At 50.6% G+C, this 14,256-nt stretch overlaps 8 protein-coding genes across 8 annotated transcripts; 4 read left to right on the top strand and 4 right to left on the bottom strand.

The window, feature by feature from the left end:
- Positions 1-395: 395 nt before the first annotated feature.
- N7455_009912 (uncharacterized protein) lies at positions 396-3,029 on the bottom strand (the record flags this gene model as incomplete). The annotated part of the gene is made up of 3 exons (XM_065606325.1): positions 396-2,183; positions 2,241-2,905; positions 3,023-3,029. 3 exons carry the CDS (start codon positions 3,027-3,029, stop codon positions 396-398), a joined length of 2,460 nt encoding a protein of 819 aa, XP_065460288.1.
- Positions 3,030-3,766: 737 nt separating this feature from the next.
- N7455_009911 (uncharacterized protein) lies at positions 3,767-4,516 on the top strand (the record flags this gene model as incomplete). Its single annotated transcript, XM_040962083.2, has 1 exon — positions 3,767-4,516. One exon carries the CDS (start codon positions 3,767-3,769, stop codon positions 4,514-4,516), a length of 750 nt encoding a protein of 249 aa, XP_040807493.2.
- Positions 4,517-4,694: 178 nt separating this feature from the next.
- On the bottom strand, positions 4,695-6,643 carry N7455_009910 (uncharacterized protein; the record flags this gene model as incomplete). The annotated part of the gene is made up of 2 exons (XM_040962081.2): positions 4,695-6,319; positions 6,514-6,643. The coding sequence occupies 2 exons, from the start codon at positions 6,641-6,643 to the stop codon at positions 4,695-4,697; spliced, it is 1,755 nt and encodes a 584-aa protein (XP_040807501.2).
- An 81-nt stretch (positions 6,644-6,724) lies between these two features.
- Positions 6,725-7,701, top strand: pre9 (proteasome core particle subunit alpha 3; the record flags this gene model as incomplete). The annotated part of the gene is made up of 4 exons (XM_040962059.1): positions 6,725-6,748; positions 6,810-6,994; positions 7,078-7,496; positions 7,562-7,701. The coding sequence occupies 4 exons, from the start codon at positions 6,725-6,727 to the stop codon at positions 7,699-7,701; spliced, it is 768 nt and encodes a 255-aa protein (XP_040807497.1).
- Positions 7,702-9,022: 1,321 nt separating this feature from the next.
- Positions 9,023-9,361, bottom strand: N7455_009908 (uncharacterized protein; the record flags this gene model as incomplete). Its single annotated transcript, XM_040962068.2, has 1 exon — positions 9,023-9,361. One exon carries the CDS (start codon positions 9,359-9,361, stop codon positions 9,023-9,025), a length of 339 nt encoding a protein of 112 aa, XP_040807489.2.
- A 292-nt stretch (positions 9,362-9,653) lies between these two features.
- N7455_009907 (uncharacterized protein) lies at positions 9,654-9,884 on the bottom strand (the record flags this gene model as incomplete). The annotated part of the gene is made up of 1 exon (XM_065606324.1): positions 9,654-9,884. The coding sequence occupies one exon, from the start codon at positions 9,882-9,884 to the stop codon at positions 9,654-9,656; it is 231 nt and encodes a 76-aa protein (XP_065460287.1).
- Positions 9,885-11,318: 1,434 nt separating this feature from the next.
- Positions 11,319-13,118, top strand: N7455_009906 (uncharacterized protein; the record flags this gene model as incomplete). The annotated part of the gene is made up of 4 exons (XM_040962070.2): positions 11,319-11,480; positions 11,680-11,692; positions 11,766-11,968; positions 12,810-13,118. The coding sequence occupies 4 exons, from the start codon at positions 11,319-11,321 to the stop codon at positions 13,116-13,118; spliced, it is 687 nt and encodes a 228-aa protein (XP_040807486.2).
- Positions 13,119-13,750: 632 nt separating this feature from the next.
- On the top strand, positions 13,751-14,239 carry N7455_009905 (uncharacterized protein; the record flags this gene model as incomplete). Its single annotated transcript, XM_040962065.1, has 1 exon — positions 13,751-14,239. One exon carries the CDS (start codon positions 13,751-13,753, stop codon positions 14,237-14,239), a length of 489 nt encoding a protein of 162 aa, XP_040807498.1.
- Between the last annotated feature and the right edge of the window lie 17 nt (positions 14,240-14,256).

Here is a 14,256-nt window from a genome sequence, read left to right as displayed (position 1 = left end):
TTGTCTTTCCTCCCTGATATGATGGAATATCTCGATTGTTTCTGCTGGTGTCATAGTAGGAAAAGACTACAAAGGCAGGACTTTAGTAGATCATGGTTGCAATCTGGCTACGACAAAACTCATACACATGCGAGACACGGCCAAACCAGCCCTACGAAAGACTAATACTACTAGAAGCAGTTTTATTTTCACGAGTAGAAAACCAGGAGGCATAAAATTGAAAACATTTGATGGTGGGTATTCCACTTTCATAAAACAAAACCTTTTCCCAGCCCTGGGGACTTCAATCCCGAACACCAGACTAGCATTGTGCAGTCTTGTAAAAGGAAATACAACATAGGATAATCTGTACACGAAAAAGAATGGCTATCATGGGCATAGCTCTATTACACACCCTACTGGGGCACATGACCGTTTGCTTGGGTCTCGAATAGAGCTTGCATCAAAGTATCGTAATTAGCAGCGGCAGCAGGTTGGCGAGCCAGAATGTCGCGAACGACACTCAGTTGCGCCATGTCCACATTAGGTGCAGTTTTCAGAAGTTGCTGGATGGCAGGAGCATCAACTTGCGGGCCAAGGACTTGCACCGCGGCGGGGAGGCCGGTCAGAGCAGGCTGGTGTTGTGGGGTGGCCTGGGTTTGCTGTACAGGGGCTTGTTGACCGTACGTGGCGGGATTCGGGTTAAATCCACCGAAGTGAGAGGGCGGAGTTGGCGCAATCCCAGCGCTGAACTGGGGCTGCTGGGGAGTGGCCGCTGCAACAGAGGGGCTGGCAGAGATGGGTGGCTCCTGGCTAGCCTGGTGGGATGGCGGCTGGACAGATGAGGGGTTGGACTCGCCAGTCTTGACGACGAAAATAGTAAGAAGCATGCGTTGAGTGATGGGTGACTCCAGAGAGATATTTTCCAGTAGCTCAATGAACTCAGGCATTACCGTGGTGCCAATATCCATTGGGACAATGTAGGTGTCTTTGACGGCGGACAGCGGGTGCTTCCCAATAACGCCATAGCGCCCACGACTATGGAAGTAGTCAAACATCTTGTCGAAGCCTGCTCGATCCACGGGCTGATCAGGACTGCTGATTGCTATCACAGACACATCGGTAGATTTGCTGAACTGAAGGCCGCATAGATAATCAGTTGCCCGTCTGATATCGATACGGCCATCAACAACCAACGTGGAGGGGGCCAGTTGGCTCCATGGGATTCGGCCACTCAAGTCCGCGCCTCCCACATGCTTCGCGGACGAGGAGAATTCGCCAATTGGAGGCATCGTTACATTTCCGCGCCAGATGGTACCGTCGTCGTCAAAGTCCTTAGGTGAATAAGGAGGTGAATAAGGTTCATCGTCGCGCAAGAGCTGATCGATCTCATCATCCGCTTGGACCCTGCCACTAGGCAGTGGCTCGTGGATTGTGGGAGCCACCTCGGGGAAGACATGGTCATGGTGAGCACCCTCAGGTGATAGCCCACGAACATATCCATCTGTCTCTGTCTTTGGTTGATGTGGTCCCACTGGGCTGGTCGGGCTTTTGTTGGCTGGGCTGCCGTCATCTCCAGCAATGCGACGGGGTCCACGGGAGAAAACAGACTCGTTCGCGCCATGGTGTTCATCCTCGATCAACTCTTCTCCTTTATGGGTGCGTCGAATCCGAGGACCTTGCTCCTCGACGATGGTGTGATGTCTGTCTGCTTCGCGCTTGATCTCGGCGTCTTTCTGCTGTAGTTCTTTGCTGGCCATCTCCCCCGTCGTCATCTGAGACAACAACTTAGGGGAGAGACTACCTATGAGCAGACGATCTCGCAGAGAAGCATTCTTCTTTACATTGAACATGATCGACCGTAATTGCGCCTTATATGATTCATTCGGCTCGCCTGACCGTCCGCAGATACTCTCATACATGGCATCCTCAATAGATAGAGCGAGTTGTTGTGCCATGTCATCCACTGACTGATTCGCACGCAAGGTAAAGGAGCCTGCTTTCAGGGCTGCAGTAATCTGGTCTACAAACAACTTGATTAGGTGTGTGGCCACACTCTTGCGAGCAGGCATCAGCCCCTCCAAAGCCCCAATGGCAGGTGCCTCGGGAATAGCAGTGTCTGTTTTGATTTGGGGTGCAGTTGCCTCTGGGATAGCTGCTGGGGTAGCCTGCGGGGATACCCGTTGCTGTTTGACTTGCGGTCCCTGACAGATGAACGAGTTAGCATTGTGAATGTCATGGAGGGGGATGGAAGTATTTACAGTTTCTCCCTCGACTGTCTCTTCAAGTTTGCGCTTGTTGGTGCTGGATCGCCGAGAATCAGCAGCATGGCCATTCTTCTCGGGTTCGACTGAGACAGATACAGCAGACACAGCGGGTGCGGGAGAACCGCTGGGGCCTGGTGTAGTGGATGGCGCTGTGCGAGCTGGTGTGCTAGCATCTGTCCGGCTCTCACTAGGTCTTCCTTTACGGCCTCCCTTCTTGCCCTTTTTCCGCTTGGACTTCTTCTCCTCCGCCTCTCGGCGACGTTTCTCAGCAACTTCTTCCCAGGGCCTCTCGCCGGCATTGATCTTTGCCAAGAGGTTTGTGTGGTTCTCCGGTCGACATTGTTCGCAATAGTATTGATCTGGTTCTTGGCCTTTCGTGAATGTGAGTCCCATGCAGTCGTTGTGTTGCCATGCTGAACATTGATCACAGCAGATCATATCGCGCTCCACGTCCTCTTCCTCTTCGTATTCACCGCAGATACATCGGATGATCTCTTCTTCGTCTCCCTCGGGTTCACTGGGACCAGGTGTGGGCTCGGCGGACAACTTTGCGCTCTTTTCTTTCGGGCTTCTGCTTTTGCCTTTTTTCGCGGGATCATCTGGCAGTTCGAGGTTCTTGTGTTGACCTTTGGTGGCTCGGCCGGAGCGTCGGGGTTCGTCTGGTTTCGCTGTTAGCTGTGTTCTGGTAGTTGGTCCACAACCCAGACTTGGGGTTGCCCTGTCACTTTCAGGTGATCGGATAGCAATGTGTGTAGTGATGGTGTACGAAAGCTTACCGGCCATGATAATGGTGATTCGGCGCGTACTACAGCGCGTGGAAGGATAATAGGTATCTTCACTTGCTCGAAATTTGGGTGTTACCCCAGGCTGACAAAAGTCTCTACGGGCTCAAGGCGCTAATGTAATACACAAGAAGACGGCACAACAGGGTCACTGTCTAGCCCACAGTTTTGCTCGATCGAATAAAAGAAACGACCTAGTCTCTGCGCAATATTTCTTGGGCTGACACGCGGTGGCGAGGAACGCGCTCAAGCGGGTGTTATGGGTGGACTGTGCAATCCCTTGCTGCGCGTCAAATCGACACTTGGCGCTAAGCGGGGCCGCGTGAAGTGAGTTGAGCCCAAATCACGCACTTTGTAGTGGAAAGAAGCGCTAGATCTTTTCAGTTGAGATTGAAGCAGTATTTTCTCGAAGATCCAAAGGCGAAAGCAACAACGCCAAAACAAGGATGGTAAAAGATAGAAAAGAGGTGCGATGCGATGCGATGTGAGGAGAAGAGAGATGAGTAATTGGCTTGGCTCCCGTCTTTGTCATTCACCGGTGGCACCTGGGCATTATCACGTGCTATTTGTCACCAGCCACAGGTTCGCGGCGAAATGCCCTTCGGTGAATCTTAAGATTGAGCTTCTCCAGGTTCCCCACTCTTCATCACAGGCTCTTTTATTCCCGCCAGTTTGATTCTCAACTTATTTCACCCACCATATCTTTCACCATACGAACTCCTTACAACTCAAGAGAACATGGCCGACGTCCGATCGCTACTCCGCAGTGAATTAGCTTCTCGCAAGGGCACATCTCAACCAAATACGACAGGGAACCGGGTCACCAAAAAGCGCAAGGTTGACAGTGGAGATGGAGTGATGCGAAAGAAGATCCGCGCTGCAGAACTAGACACATTTCAGTCTACCTCTGGCGTAACCAGCACCGAGCAAATCACAGAGGATGAAGGTTCGGAGCAAGTTGAGGATGATGTCGCTGGCCCGGAACTTCCACTCGACAACGAGCAAGGGATTGTTGAGCCAACCGCACACCTTGCAGCAGAACCAACTACGCAGCCGCCCCAAGAGCCGTCCACGCCTATTGACGAAGAAGCATGGGCAGCATTTGAACGCGAGGTCGCCGAGCAATCTGATGAGCCACATGCACCGGCCGCTGTTACAGCCGAGGCTACGATATCCGCGGCACCAATGACAGCTGCAGAAATCGCTGCGCAGGAAGAGAGAGCGAAGGCATCGACTGTCCGCACCCGTGAGGAACAGCTGGCAGGGGAGAGAGAGGATGCCGCACGCCTTTTGGAGGAAGAGTTCGACGAGATGGATCAGCTGGAGGAGCGGGTGCGAAGGCTCAAACAAAAACGCGAGGAGCTGCGCAAAGCCCGCGCCGAAGATCAAACACAGGACGAGCCGATGGGATCTGCCACAGCGGAGCAGGTTGAGAGCGAGAGTGAAGACGATGACGATGAGGATTGGGATGATTGGAGATTTAAATGATTGGATCGATGGTGAAATGACGAATCGTCTACGTGCAGGGAAGTGATTTCCCTCATCTACAGTGATACCCTCAGGAACCGAATGGCATTGGTAGAAGCAAATTGCCTCTTGATGTACAATATGAGCTCGGCTGTCCTTATCTCGACAAAAGTGATATGTAATATTCAGTGACCCACTATTATTGACTCGGCTTCTGTTCCTCATCTGCCCCCTGATCAACATCCATGTAGCTCATTAGTCCGTCCTTGTTGACGCGCATTGCTTGTTCAATCTCGGCCTCACCTTCTCGGAGGAGATGCTTGCCACGTAGAAGATCTCCTCGCTGCCTCCGCTTCTCGTCTTCCACCCGCTTCTCCCGATCTGCAAGGGCCCTCTCGCGTTTCTCCCGTTCGACACGTTTTCGGTCGACTTCTTCTAGCTCTTCTGCCGTCATCTGTACCTCCGGCGCCGGAGGAAGAGTAGATATATATGCCTCAATCAACGGGGTTCGAACCTCGGGAGTGAGTCCGATATAACGAATATCGGTGATGATCATGGCGGGCAGAGCTTCCAAGTTCGACGACCGATGCAACAAGTCCAAAGGAACAGATTTGAGCAGCGCCGACAGATCTGACTTGCGAGTGCTTTCGGGTTGCTTGAGACGCGAGATGTGGTCCCGGTAGAACTTCTCGCGGTCTTTGTCTCCAAGTTGAGAGTCCTTCATTTCAGGTTCTTTCCTGTACTTGCGCTTGAACTCCGGCCAGTAAAGCTTTGGAGTGGCATGCTCTTGCAAAAATGCCAGATATCTAATGCGTGGGTCGGTCTTCTCCTGCTTCGCTTTCTGCTCTTTCACATATTGGATTCGGTCCCGGCTCCAATTGGAAAAGATCTCTCGTCGAGTCTTCATGTTCGAGGGTGCGGTATACCGGGTATCTTCAATGATGCGGCCTTCTTCAATGACGTTTTCCCATGTCGTAAATGGGTTGATTCTGAAGTCATCCAGCAAGTCGCGGAAGAGGGCCTCAGCATCGGCCTCTGTCAGCGGCAGGCCCTCTGCACCCTCTTCCCAATCTTCTTCCCCGACCTCACCATATTCCCCAGGGTCCAGTCCGTAGTCTTCACCCATGGCCGCTAGTTGGTACGCCATGTCTTCTTCGTTGAACTCTAGGGGCTGATCCTTAGCGCCCTCACTTTCAGCTCGTGCACGCTTTGATGGTTGGCCCTCTTCTCCCTCGCTGTCTGTAACCTCGACCTCTTCATATTCGGAGTCATAGTCTGCGCGTTCCGCTTCTTGCGGTGTCGGCTGGGGCTCGATACCACCATCCTGTGGTGTGGGCGATTCCTTTTTGGCTGGCACCTCGGGCTCTCCCCGTTCTTTTCTTTCCTTCTTCTCACGCTCGAGGCGATCAAATTCGACCACGCCCTTCAAAACTTGCTCTGGAAATTTCCAGAAACTTTCGTTTGTTTCTGGATTGTGCACGAATCTCCTCCCAAGCTTGGTCTTTACTAGTAGCCACGGGGCGCAGTCCGGAATAGGATGCTTTGCTTTTGGTCGATCTTCGGGTTCTCTCCGTCCACGATCATGATAACCTCTCCCACCGCGGAATCCTCCGCGGCCGCGAAAGTTTTGTGGTGGGGCAAATTGCCCTGGCCCAGTGCCAAATCCTGTCGGCCCATAGGGAGTTGAAGAAAACGGAGGTAGCGTATCGGGATTGTATGTTGCTTCTAGGGTTTCGGGGGCGGCCTGAATAGGCTGAGGGGCTGTTTCTTGAGGGCGGGTATATGTCGATTGTTTTGTTGAAGAATTATAATAGTACAAATGACCTGGGTTAAAAGTTAGAATGGCCAAAACTTTTTACTCGGACCCAGCGCAAGACTAACCCGTGGGGGCTCGGTGTTGTGTCCACCCCGAAGGCAAAGGGGGAGGAGCGGTGTATGTTGATCTGAGCATGACGATCAAGATAAATCAATTGAAATGCAAAGAAATGGGGAAGTCGGCCTCGTAGTCCGTCCTTTACGGGTCAAAGTGGTGAAATCGTCGCAACGAAGCTTTGGTGTGGTGAAGTGGTCCGAGCTTGGCGGATGACAGAGGACGCGCCAGGGCGAGTTGCCTGGAGCTTCTACGTCTTCACCACCGACCTTCACCATCTCGAACCACCTCTCTCGCACAATCAACCCTTACTTTTAGCCCATCTCTGAGTTTTTGTTGCTTTATTTTATTCATACACGATGTCTCGGAGATACGATTCGAGAGTTTGTTCACACCGTCATTCCTTTTGTGCAGCTCCAGCTAACCTATGACGCTGTTGGAAAGACTACCATCTTCTCCCCAGAGGGTCGGCTCTACCAGGTTGAATATGCGCTTGAGGCTATTTCTCACGCCGGCACAGCACTTGGTGTCTTAGCCAAGGATGGAATTGTCCTCGCTGCTGAGAGGAAGGTGACCAGCAAGCTGCTGGAGCAGGATACCTCCGCTGAGAAGCTCTACACAATCAACGAGTACGCTCGCCCCTCTTCCGTCTCGAATCAAATAACCAGATTTACTGTGCTTGAGGTTTGGATAAGTAGCTAATATTTTCCAGTAACATGATCTGCGCCGTTGCGGGTATGAACGCCGATGCCAACATTCTCATCAACTATGCTCGCCAGAACGCCCAACGCTACCTCCTTACGTACAACGAAGACATTCCATGTGAACAGCTTGTCCGTCGGCTGTGTGATCTGAAGCAAGGATATACCCAACACGGAGGTCTCCGTCCGTTCGGTGTCTCCTTCATCTACGCCGGATACGACCACCTTCGTCAATTCCAGTTGTACCAAAGCAACCCCAGTGGAAATTACGGAGGCTGGAAAGCGACGAGCGTTGGGGCAAACAACGCAAGTGCGCAGAGTCTCCTCAAGCAAGATTACAAGGAGGACTGCGATCTGAAGGAGGCCTGTGCTATGGCTGTCAAGGTGCTGAGCAAGACTATGGACTCCACAAAGCTGAGCAGTGAGAAGAGTAAGTTTTTTTGGGTGTCGCTTTTACATTGTGTTTCGTCAAACTAACATTTCTACCTTACGCAGTCGAGTTCGCAACAGTGGGCAAGACCAAGGATGGCAAGATCTACCACCACCTATGGACTGCAGATGAGATTGATTCCCTTCTCCGGGAACAAGGGCTGGCCAAGGTCGATGATGAGCCCGAGGCTGGTGACATAAAATAGATTAAATCCTCTCTTGTTCTTTTTCCATTTCAGATACTCGAATCCAATACTTTGACCATAATCATCCGGTTGCAATATCCTAGCATCACCTCATGTCCAAACAAAACATTGGTCTTTTATATGCCGTGTGCTTTTGTTTATGGCTGCATCTGGTGTTGTTCTTGTTGTGACGTGGCATGCACATCGGCCCAGTCTCAGCGCTCTCCTTGAGTTCTGCATCCCAATTTGACGCTGTTTGTCTTGAAGATGTTGGAGCAGATAGGTACACGTAGGTTGAAGAGACATGGATGTTGCTTAGGGGCATGCAGGTTCTAGCCAGCGCAAGTAAATTCTCCGATTATAGTGTCATGATATATAGTTCCCAGCCGCGCCGTTCTGTGGCCTTCGGTTGAATATCTCTTCTCTTTTCCCTTCCTCTCTTTCATCCATGTCGTTAACAATTATCAAGTCTATCGCCATTTTATCTAAATTTCTCACACTCACCGTTTTAGAGCTAGGTTGAAGATTTGCAATGTTGGAGTTGTCCATGGCCTGGGGGGTATATAGCAAGGGAAGTGGAACCCACCTTAACCCACCTTAGCCCTGAGTGTTCTCCTCACAACACTAATGTACCAGCAGAACAGCTTCGACTTTCCTTTCCATCTACCCTAGGACCCTACTTAAGATTTATCTCCTTTGTGACAGGTTCCCGAGGTCATCTTATTAGGTTATCTAAGCAGGGGGATCATCACGTGCGGGGATGTGATGAGGGGCATTTAGTTCCACACTATGTGCCCTCGCTCTGACACCAGACACCACTGCTCTCAATTCAAAAATTATCTCCATTCTGAATGGTCATTTAATGTTCGTCAGGCCTCAATGGCATTTTTGTCCGGTTGCAGCAGGTGCCACTCCTTGTCCTGTGAGACTCAATCTGTCTCAGCGAACCGCTCACCCAAGAAAACAGGGCGCTTATGACATGGCTAGTCCCTATTGACATTTTTTTGGGAGCTTAACAGCCTATGGACAGAAAGCAATATGGAGTCCGAACCAATCAAATTTTTCGTCAATCTATTCAAAGGCGATATTGTTCTCCCATCACCTTGCAGAAACTCGATTCGGACTTAATGTGACGGACAAATGGTGAAACATGAACCTCGCTGCAAATCCCCCTAAAGAAACAGTGACAGGTAACAAAAAAAATGATAGGACAATTGGCCACCAATGACCTGAAACAAGTCAACACAATTGCTGTTCACCTGTCCAACAGAAAAAGAAAGAAAGGAAAAAGAAACCCCAAAAAAACCAAAAGGAACACCGGTTTTACAAATCCAAGCCAATCCTATCTTAGCAGTGTGCTCCTTCGGTCGTCCCGCTCCCGCTGCAGGGAGCGGATCTCCTTCTCCAACTCCATAATGAGTTTGTGAGACCGATCCATTGAGGCCACAAGTGTGGCACCTTCTCGCTTCCACCGATCCAAACGGTCGACTTCGGCACTATGCCTGCGATATTTTGTTTCGATCTTTTCACAGAGACGACAGTTGGTCTTCTCATTCTCGGTCATGTTGACGAGTCTCATACCGCATGTCTCGCCGGTGCGGTATTCATAGTTGCATCGGTGAGCAAAGCTGGTCCAGCTCCAGTCTCCACACGCAAATCTCTTTTGGTTGTAGAAGCACATGCCTATCAGATCTGTCAGTGCTGCTCAATCTGCAAGTACGACATAACCCACTTGCTCACGCCTCTCCCTCTGTGTTTCAGCTTGAATGCCGGATTGCTATTGGTTGCACCTGACAGTACACCCGCGCTTGTCGAATTTGATAGGCCGGCCTTTGTCCGAGTTTTTAAACGATCCGGAAAGCTCAACAAAGTTGAAACAAATTTCGAATGAATCCTTTTTATGAAGAAGATCTATTGGCCTGGCTTGAAGATTTCAGACTCGAATTATGAAACTGGAGGGATGATTGAGAACTTCACGACATCATGGGGGCGTTGACGGGCTTATTTATGTTTCGGATGAAGTTTCTATGCCATGGCATTATTCTCCCACATTTGCCTCGTCCCACCGTTGATCGACGTTTGTCAGTGCCCGATGGCTTATCATCCGTGGTTCCAGTCTGTGGATTTGACATCGCACCTGCCTGACGGTTGATCCGGTTGGCTGTGAGCAGTTCTCCAAGCAGTGGAGACGGTACGATGGCCATGGTATCTCGAATGGAGCCACTATGAACAACCGGTTGCTTCATGGATGCATGCAACCCTCAGCCGTGGCGATTCCCTCCTCATGGTGATGATGTACGATGGGTCGAAAATCCCTCAATTCATGGCTGCAAATCCTCTAGTTTCCAGATTCGACTACTGCAATTATGCCGTCGCCATCTGCCTCTCCCCGCTTTCATGTGGATGCTGTTCGCATGGACTCGCACTCCTGTGATTCTCTTGCGTTTTGCATGCCTGATCCTGCATGGCCGAGTCGGTCCTGGTACTTGCCAGCTGTCGTATTGATGCAATAATCAGGCTTTCATGCCCAGGGATAACCCTGTCTCCATGCAAGAGAAAAGCTACTGCCTTCGCGAATGTGATGGGACTCTGCACGCCACTTGTGACTCCACCACAATCGGTTGTTCTATCTTGATGTGATTTTTCGACAGCTGCAATTGTTGATTGGCTCTATGCCTCATCTATCATGAGCACTGACACGGGATTCTGGCCGAACGCCATGTTTTATCCGCAGAAGTATCTATCCGATATTGCTGTCTGTGTGATTGCATACGCATGCACACCCCGAGTTATTGCCTTCACTCGTCTTCATGGCTCTTGCGTCTCTTGCATTTGGGCAATAATGGATATTCATATTGGGTCTCAGCATGTGGTTGCAACCATTAGCCCCTGTCGTCTTGTCTTATTCTTGCCGAGCCCTACTCGCCAGTCTATCAAAGTTTAGGCTCGGCCGTCTTTCCACCCCTGCCGCACCTTTCCGGTCCGTGACTTTCAGCCAATAGCCCTCACTTAAGTGGTAATGCTGGAGACTCTGAGGCTCTACCATTGGCACTCGGGCTCAGGGACACGGACCACGCAATTCAAATTTCTTGTGCCACACCCCAAAAATTAGGGATGCAGGCCAGATAGATCCATTTTCGTTCAGCTGATCTCTCACTCCTGCAAAGAGGGATGCTGCATTTGCCCCCGCTCATGTGTGTGTTCATCATCATCCACTTGCTTCTTTTGGCGGAAATGATAGGATCGGATTGATGTACGGCGCTCGCCGCAGACACGAACCGTGACACATTCCACATATTGCTGAACCACATGCAGCTGCACCAAAGCTCAGAGACTCTGACGTGGCACGTTTTTTCTGGCTTTCTGCATCAATTTTTGGTAGCGAGGGCCGGGTCGAAGGCCGTAGATCCCCGTTTAGGGATTATATGCAAGCTCCACTGAGGATCCAGATGCCATTCACGTTATTGACTATGACGAAATACGACTGATTGCCAATATGGAATGGGAAATCCTGCACAATTCTGTGCTTGCCGTTTTGGCTGATTGTTCTGGGCAATGCACCAATACGACAAGCGATCGTCGGGGGATGCCGCTCAATCACGCCCAGCATTGGACCCAGAAAGATGATCCATGACAAGATGTTGAGTTGGCAACTGGCATCCCTGATGATGGCTCACAGCCGCAAAATGACCGTCACACCTGGTGGATCTATTCTTTGCTGCGGCGAGCTGGTTGCATCCAGGCCCAAAAAACCCTCGAATCAACTTCTGAAGCGCCCCTGCTCTTTTGCCTCTCGCTCCGTCTGACCACCGAAATCTCCCCTCGTCCATCCTTAGTGTACCAATATTTATCCTCGCAAGGATCAGGCCGAGTGTGTGTGGGAAAAGCATGGTTGTCGTTTCTGCCCAACAAGCGAAGTTGCCGGGTGAAATACTAGAGCATTTTTTGATCCGGTTAGAGCTACTACAGGCCAATTTTGAGTGCTATCAACCTGGGAAGCTTGTGCCTCAACGTTAGAATTGAATTCCAGGACCCGCATACAGGCTTCCACAGTGCCGGGCTCTTCTGATCCCGTGATCTGAAAGTGAACGGAGGCTCCCGCACCCTACACACGCCTGCCTTTGACCGGCGACAAATCGTTAAGGGTAACGCTACCTTCGGTGCTGGACAGCGAAAAGCCCACTGCCTACATGTTCTTAATCGTACGGGGATTGGCCGGCTGATTGACTTATCCTCACCTGCAGCCGGCCCAATCGTCCAATGGCAACCGTCAGCTGGGATGTCAGTTGTATGCAACTAACGAGACCTTTCCCGACCCATCCTGCACCAAAGAGACATGTGCATTTCATCAGAACTTGCGTAGGGTGCGGCCTACGCCTACCTATCATTGGTGGATCGTTCTCTCTCTCTCTCGAGTGGGCCCTCGGATTCGCGTGTTCCCAGTTGTCATGGACATTCCTCCCCGGGCCCATGTCCAGATGCTCCCCCTGCGGCACACATCACAAACAGACTACTAAATCACGTTCTAGGTGGCTTAGTTTCCTTTCTTTTTCTTCTGGGATCATTTAGAAACCTATGTTGGATGTAATGCCCAAGAAGCCCCTCTACCTTGTACTTCTGCTAATTGGCCAAGGGTAACTTCGGGTTGTCCATCCGAATTTGTATGTGGGTTACCTTGAGATATTACATTTCAGCTAAGCCGCCCTAACACCTGTTGACGGGATATTAATATAGGGAAATTTACAACCACTTCATATCTTGATATCATTATTTAAAGTTCGGGTCTGCAGTTTGCTTTTTCTTTCATCTGCTCGGAGTCCGTTGACTGACCAACCAACATTCACTAAATGAACAAGTCAATCGTCCTCTAACTCCAACACGGCCCAACATCCGGCTCCTCTTCATTCTCATCATTCTTCTCCCCTATCTCCGAAGGGCAGAATCACAGGTGGGTGATAACCCTCGCTCTCGCCGCCTCATCTTTGCAAGCAACGAAAGACTATACTGTATGATGCTACGATGCCACGATTGAGAAAATGCCGAAGAGCTTCACAACGAAGTGGGTGTATGCGTACAAGACTACGAGACTGACGAATCAGCAATGGATTTCGTTCGAATATCCTGGTGAGTTTGGCCACGTTTCTCCCGAGCCAGTTCGCCCGCCGCGCACGCTCGAACCCCTCTATGGCGGCGCCTCTGCGCATTACCGGGACGTCGGAAATAAGGCACGTCACCTTTCCATGCATCATTTGGCGCCATCTTCTGACGGGCTGGTGGCCCGCCGTCCGTCAGAATATGAACTGGATTTGCATGGTGTGACGCTTGACCAGAGGTACGCTTGTAGCGAAGAGCAGAGCCCCCATGGCCGGCTCAATATTGCGTGCAGATTTGGTCACCACTCCCTCGCATGCAACTCGCATATTGGCTCTCATCGCTGAGTGATTGGCCCCTCCTTGTTCACGGGCATTAGAAGCCGTGACAACAGATCCCTAAGAAGTTTCCACATCAGACAGAAGTAGCACCACTAGGGAAGACTTTGGTAAGAAGCTTTCGTTTCTTTTCCCAACTTTCATTTTGTTTGTTCATAAACCGCTGACGCCTTGCTTCCATATCAAGGCTTTCCCTTGTCTTTAGGTACATATTATAGGAATAATATGGACGTGGCAGATATTCTACAAATGACGGTGTATACTTGAGTAAAATAATATAATATATCAAACCAACGCAAATTAGTAGCCAAAACTCCCAAGTGCCCTTTGGTTGTATTTATATGAAGCCGGCCTCTTAGGGCAAGCTCATTACCAGATTAGGTTAGCCTGGGTGTTTCTGACCGAGTGACGTCAATATGATACTAAGGTCCAGAGAACTTGGAACACAGAGAAGAATGACAGACTTCTTGTAATAGATTCTCTCCGATAGTAACAACCTTGAAACGAGCAATTCTTATGTAATTGCTTTTTTTTCCAACTCATTGCATCCTACAATCTCAATACTTAAGTCCAACCTCGACGACATATCTATACGAACCACTTCAATCCGCCTGAAACCATCACATTCACACATTCACAGAATGTGGAAAACCATCATCTCAGCAGGCCAGCAAGCCACCCGAGCCAGCCGGAGCCAGCTATCAAAAACCACCACCCCGTCCCTCGCCACCCCAACAGCAACAAGAACGCCCTTCAGCACAACCCCACTCCGCCAGATCGAAGATGGCCAGGGTTCGCTTGACCGTGAAACCTTGAACCCAGAGCGCTCAGAGACTGCCAAATCTGGTACAGACGGCGAAGTTGCCAAGCACCCTTCTGCATTCGACCCAAAGAATACAGCACCCGAGAGCGAGCTCGCGGCTACTGAAGAGGAAAGCAGGCAAGAAGGCAAGAAGGGAAGCCCTCTAAATATGAGCCCGGCCAATAGGGATGCGAGCGCTTGGAGGCGCCAGGCTGAGGACGGGCCTGATCGGAATCGGGATCGCGAGGCTAGCTCTCGTGGGTCGCCGAAGAAGGGTCGTGGTATTCATGTGAAGGAGGATGGGACTCATGTTTCGTATCGGGATTGAATGCGTTCTTTTGTTTA

The sequence above is a fragment of the Penicillium solitum genome, assembly GCF_028829755.1.
Source record: "Penicillium solitum strain IBT 25940 chromosome Unknown utg000008l_segment0_segment0, whole genome shotgun sequence".
NCBI lineage: Eukaryota > Fungi > Ascomycota > Eurotiomycetes > Eurotiales > Aspergillaceae > Penicillium > Penicillium solitum.
The sequence above is the reverse complement of the archived record's forward strand: the minus strand, read 5'-3'. Positions and strand labels throughout refer to the sequence as shown.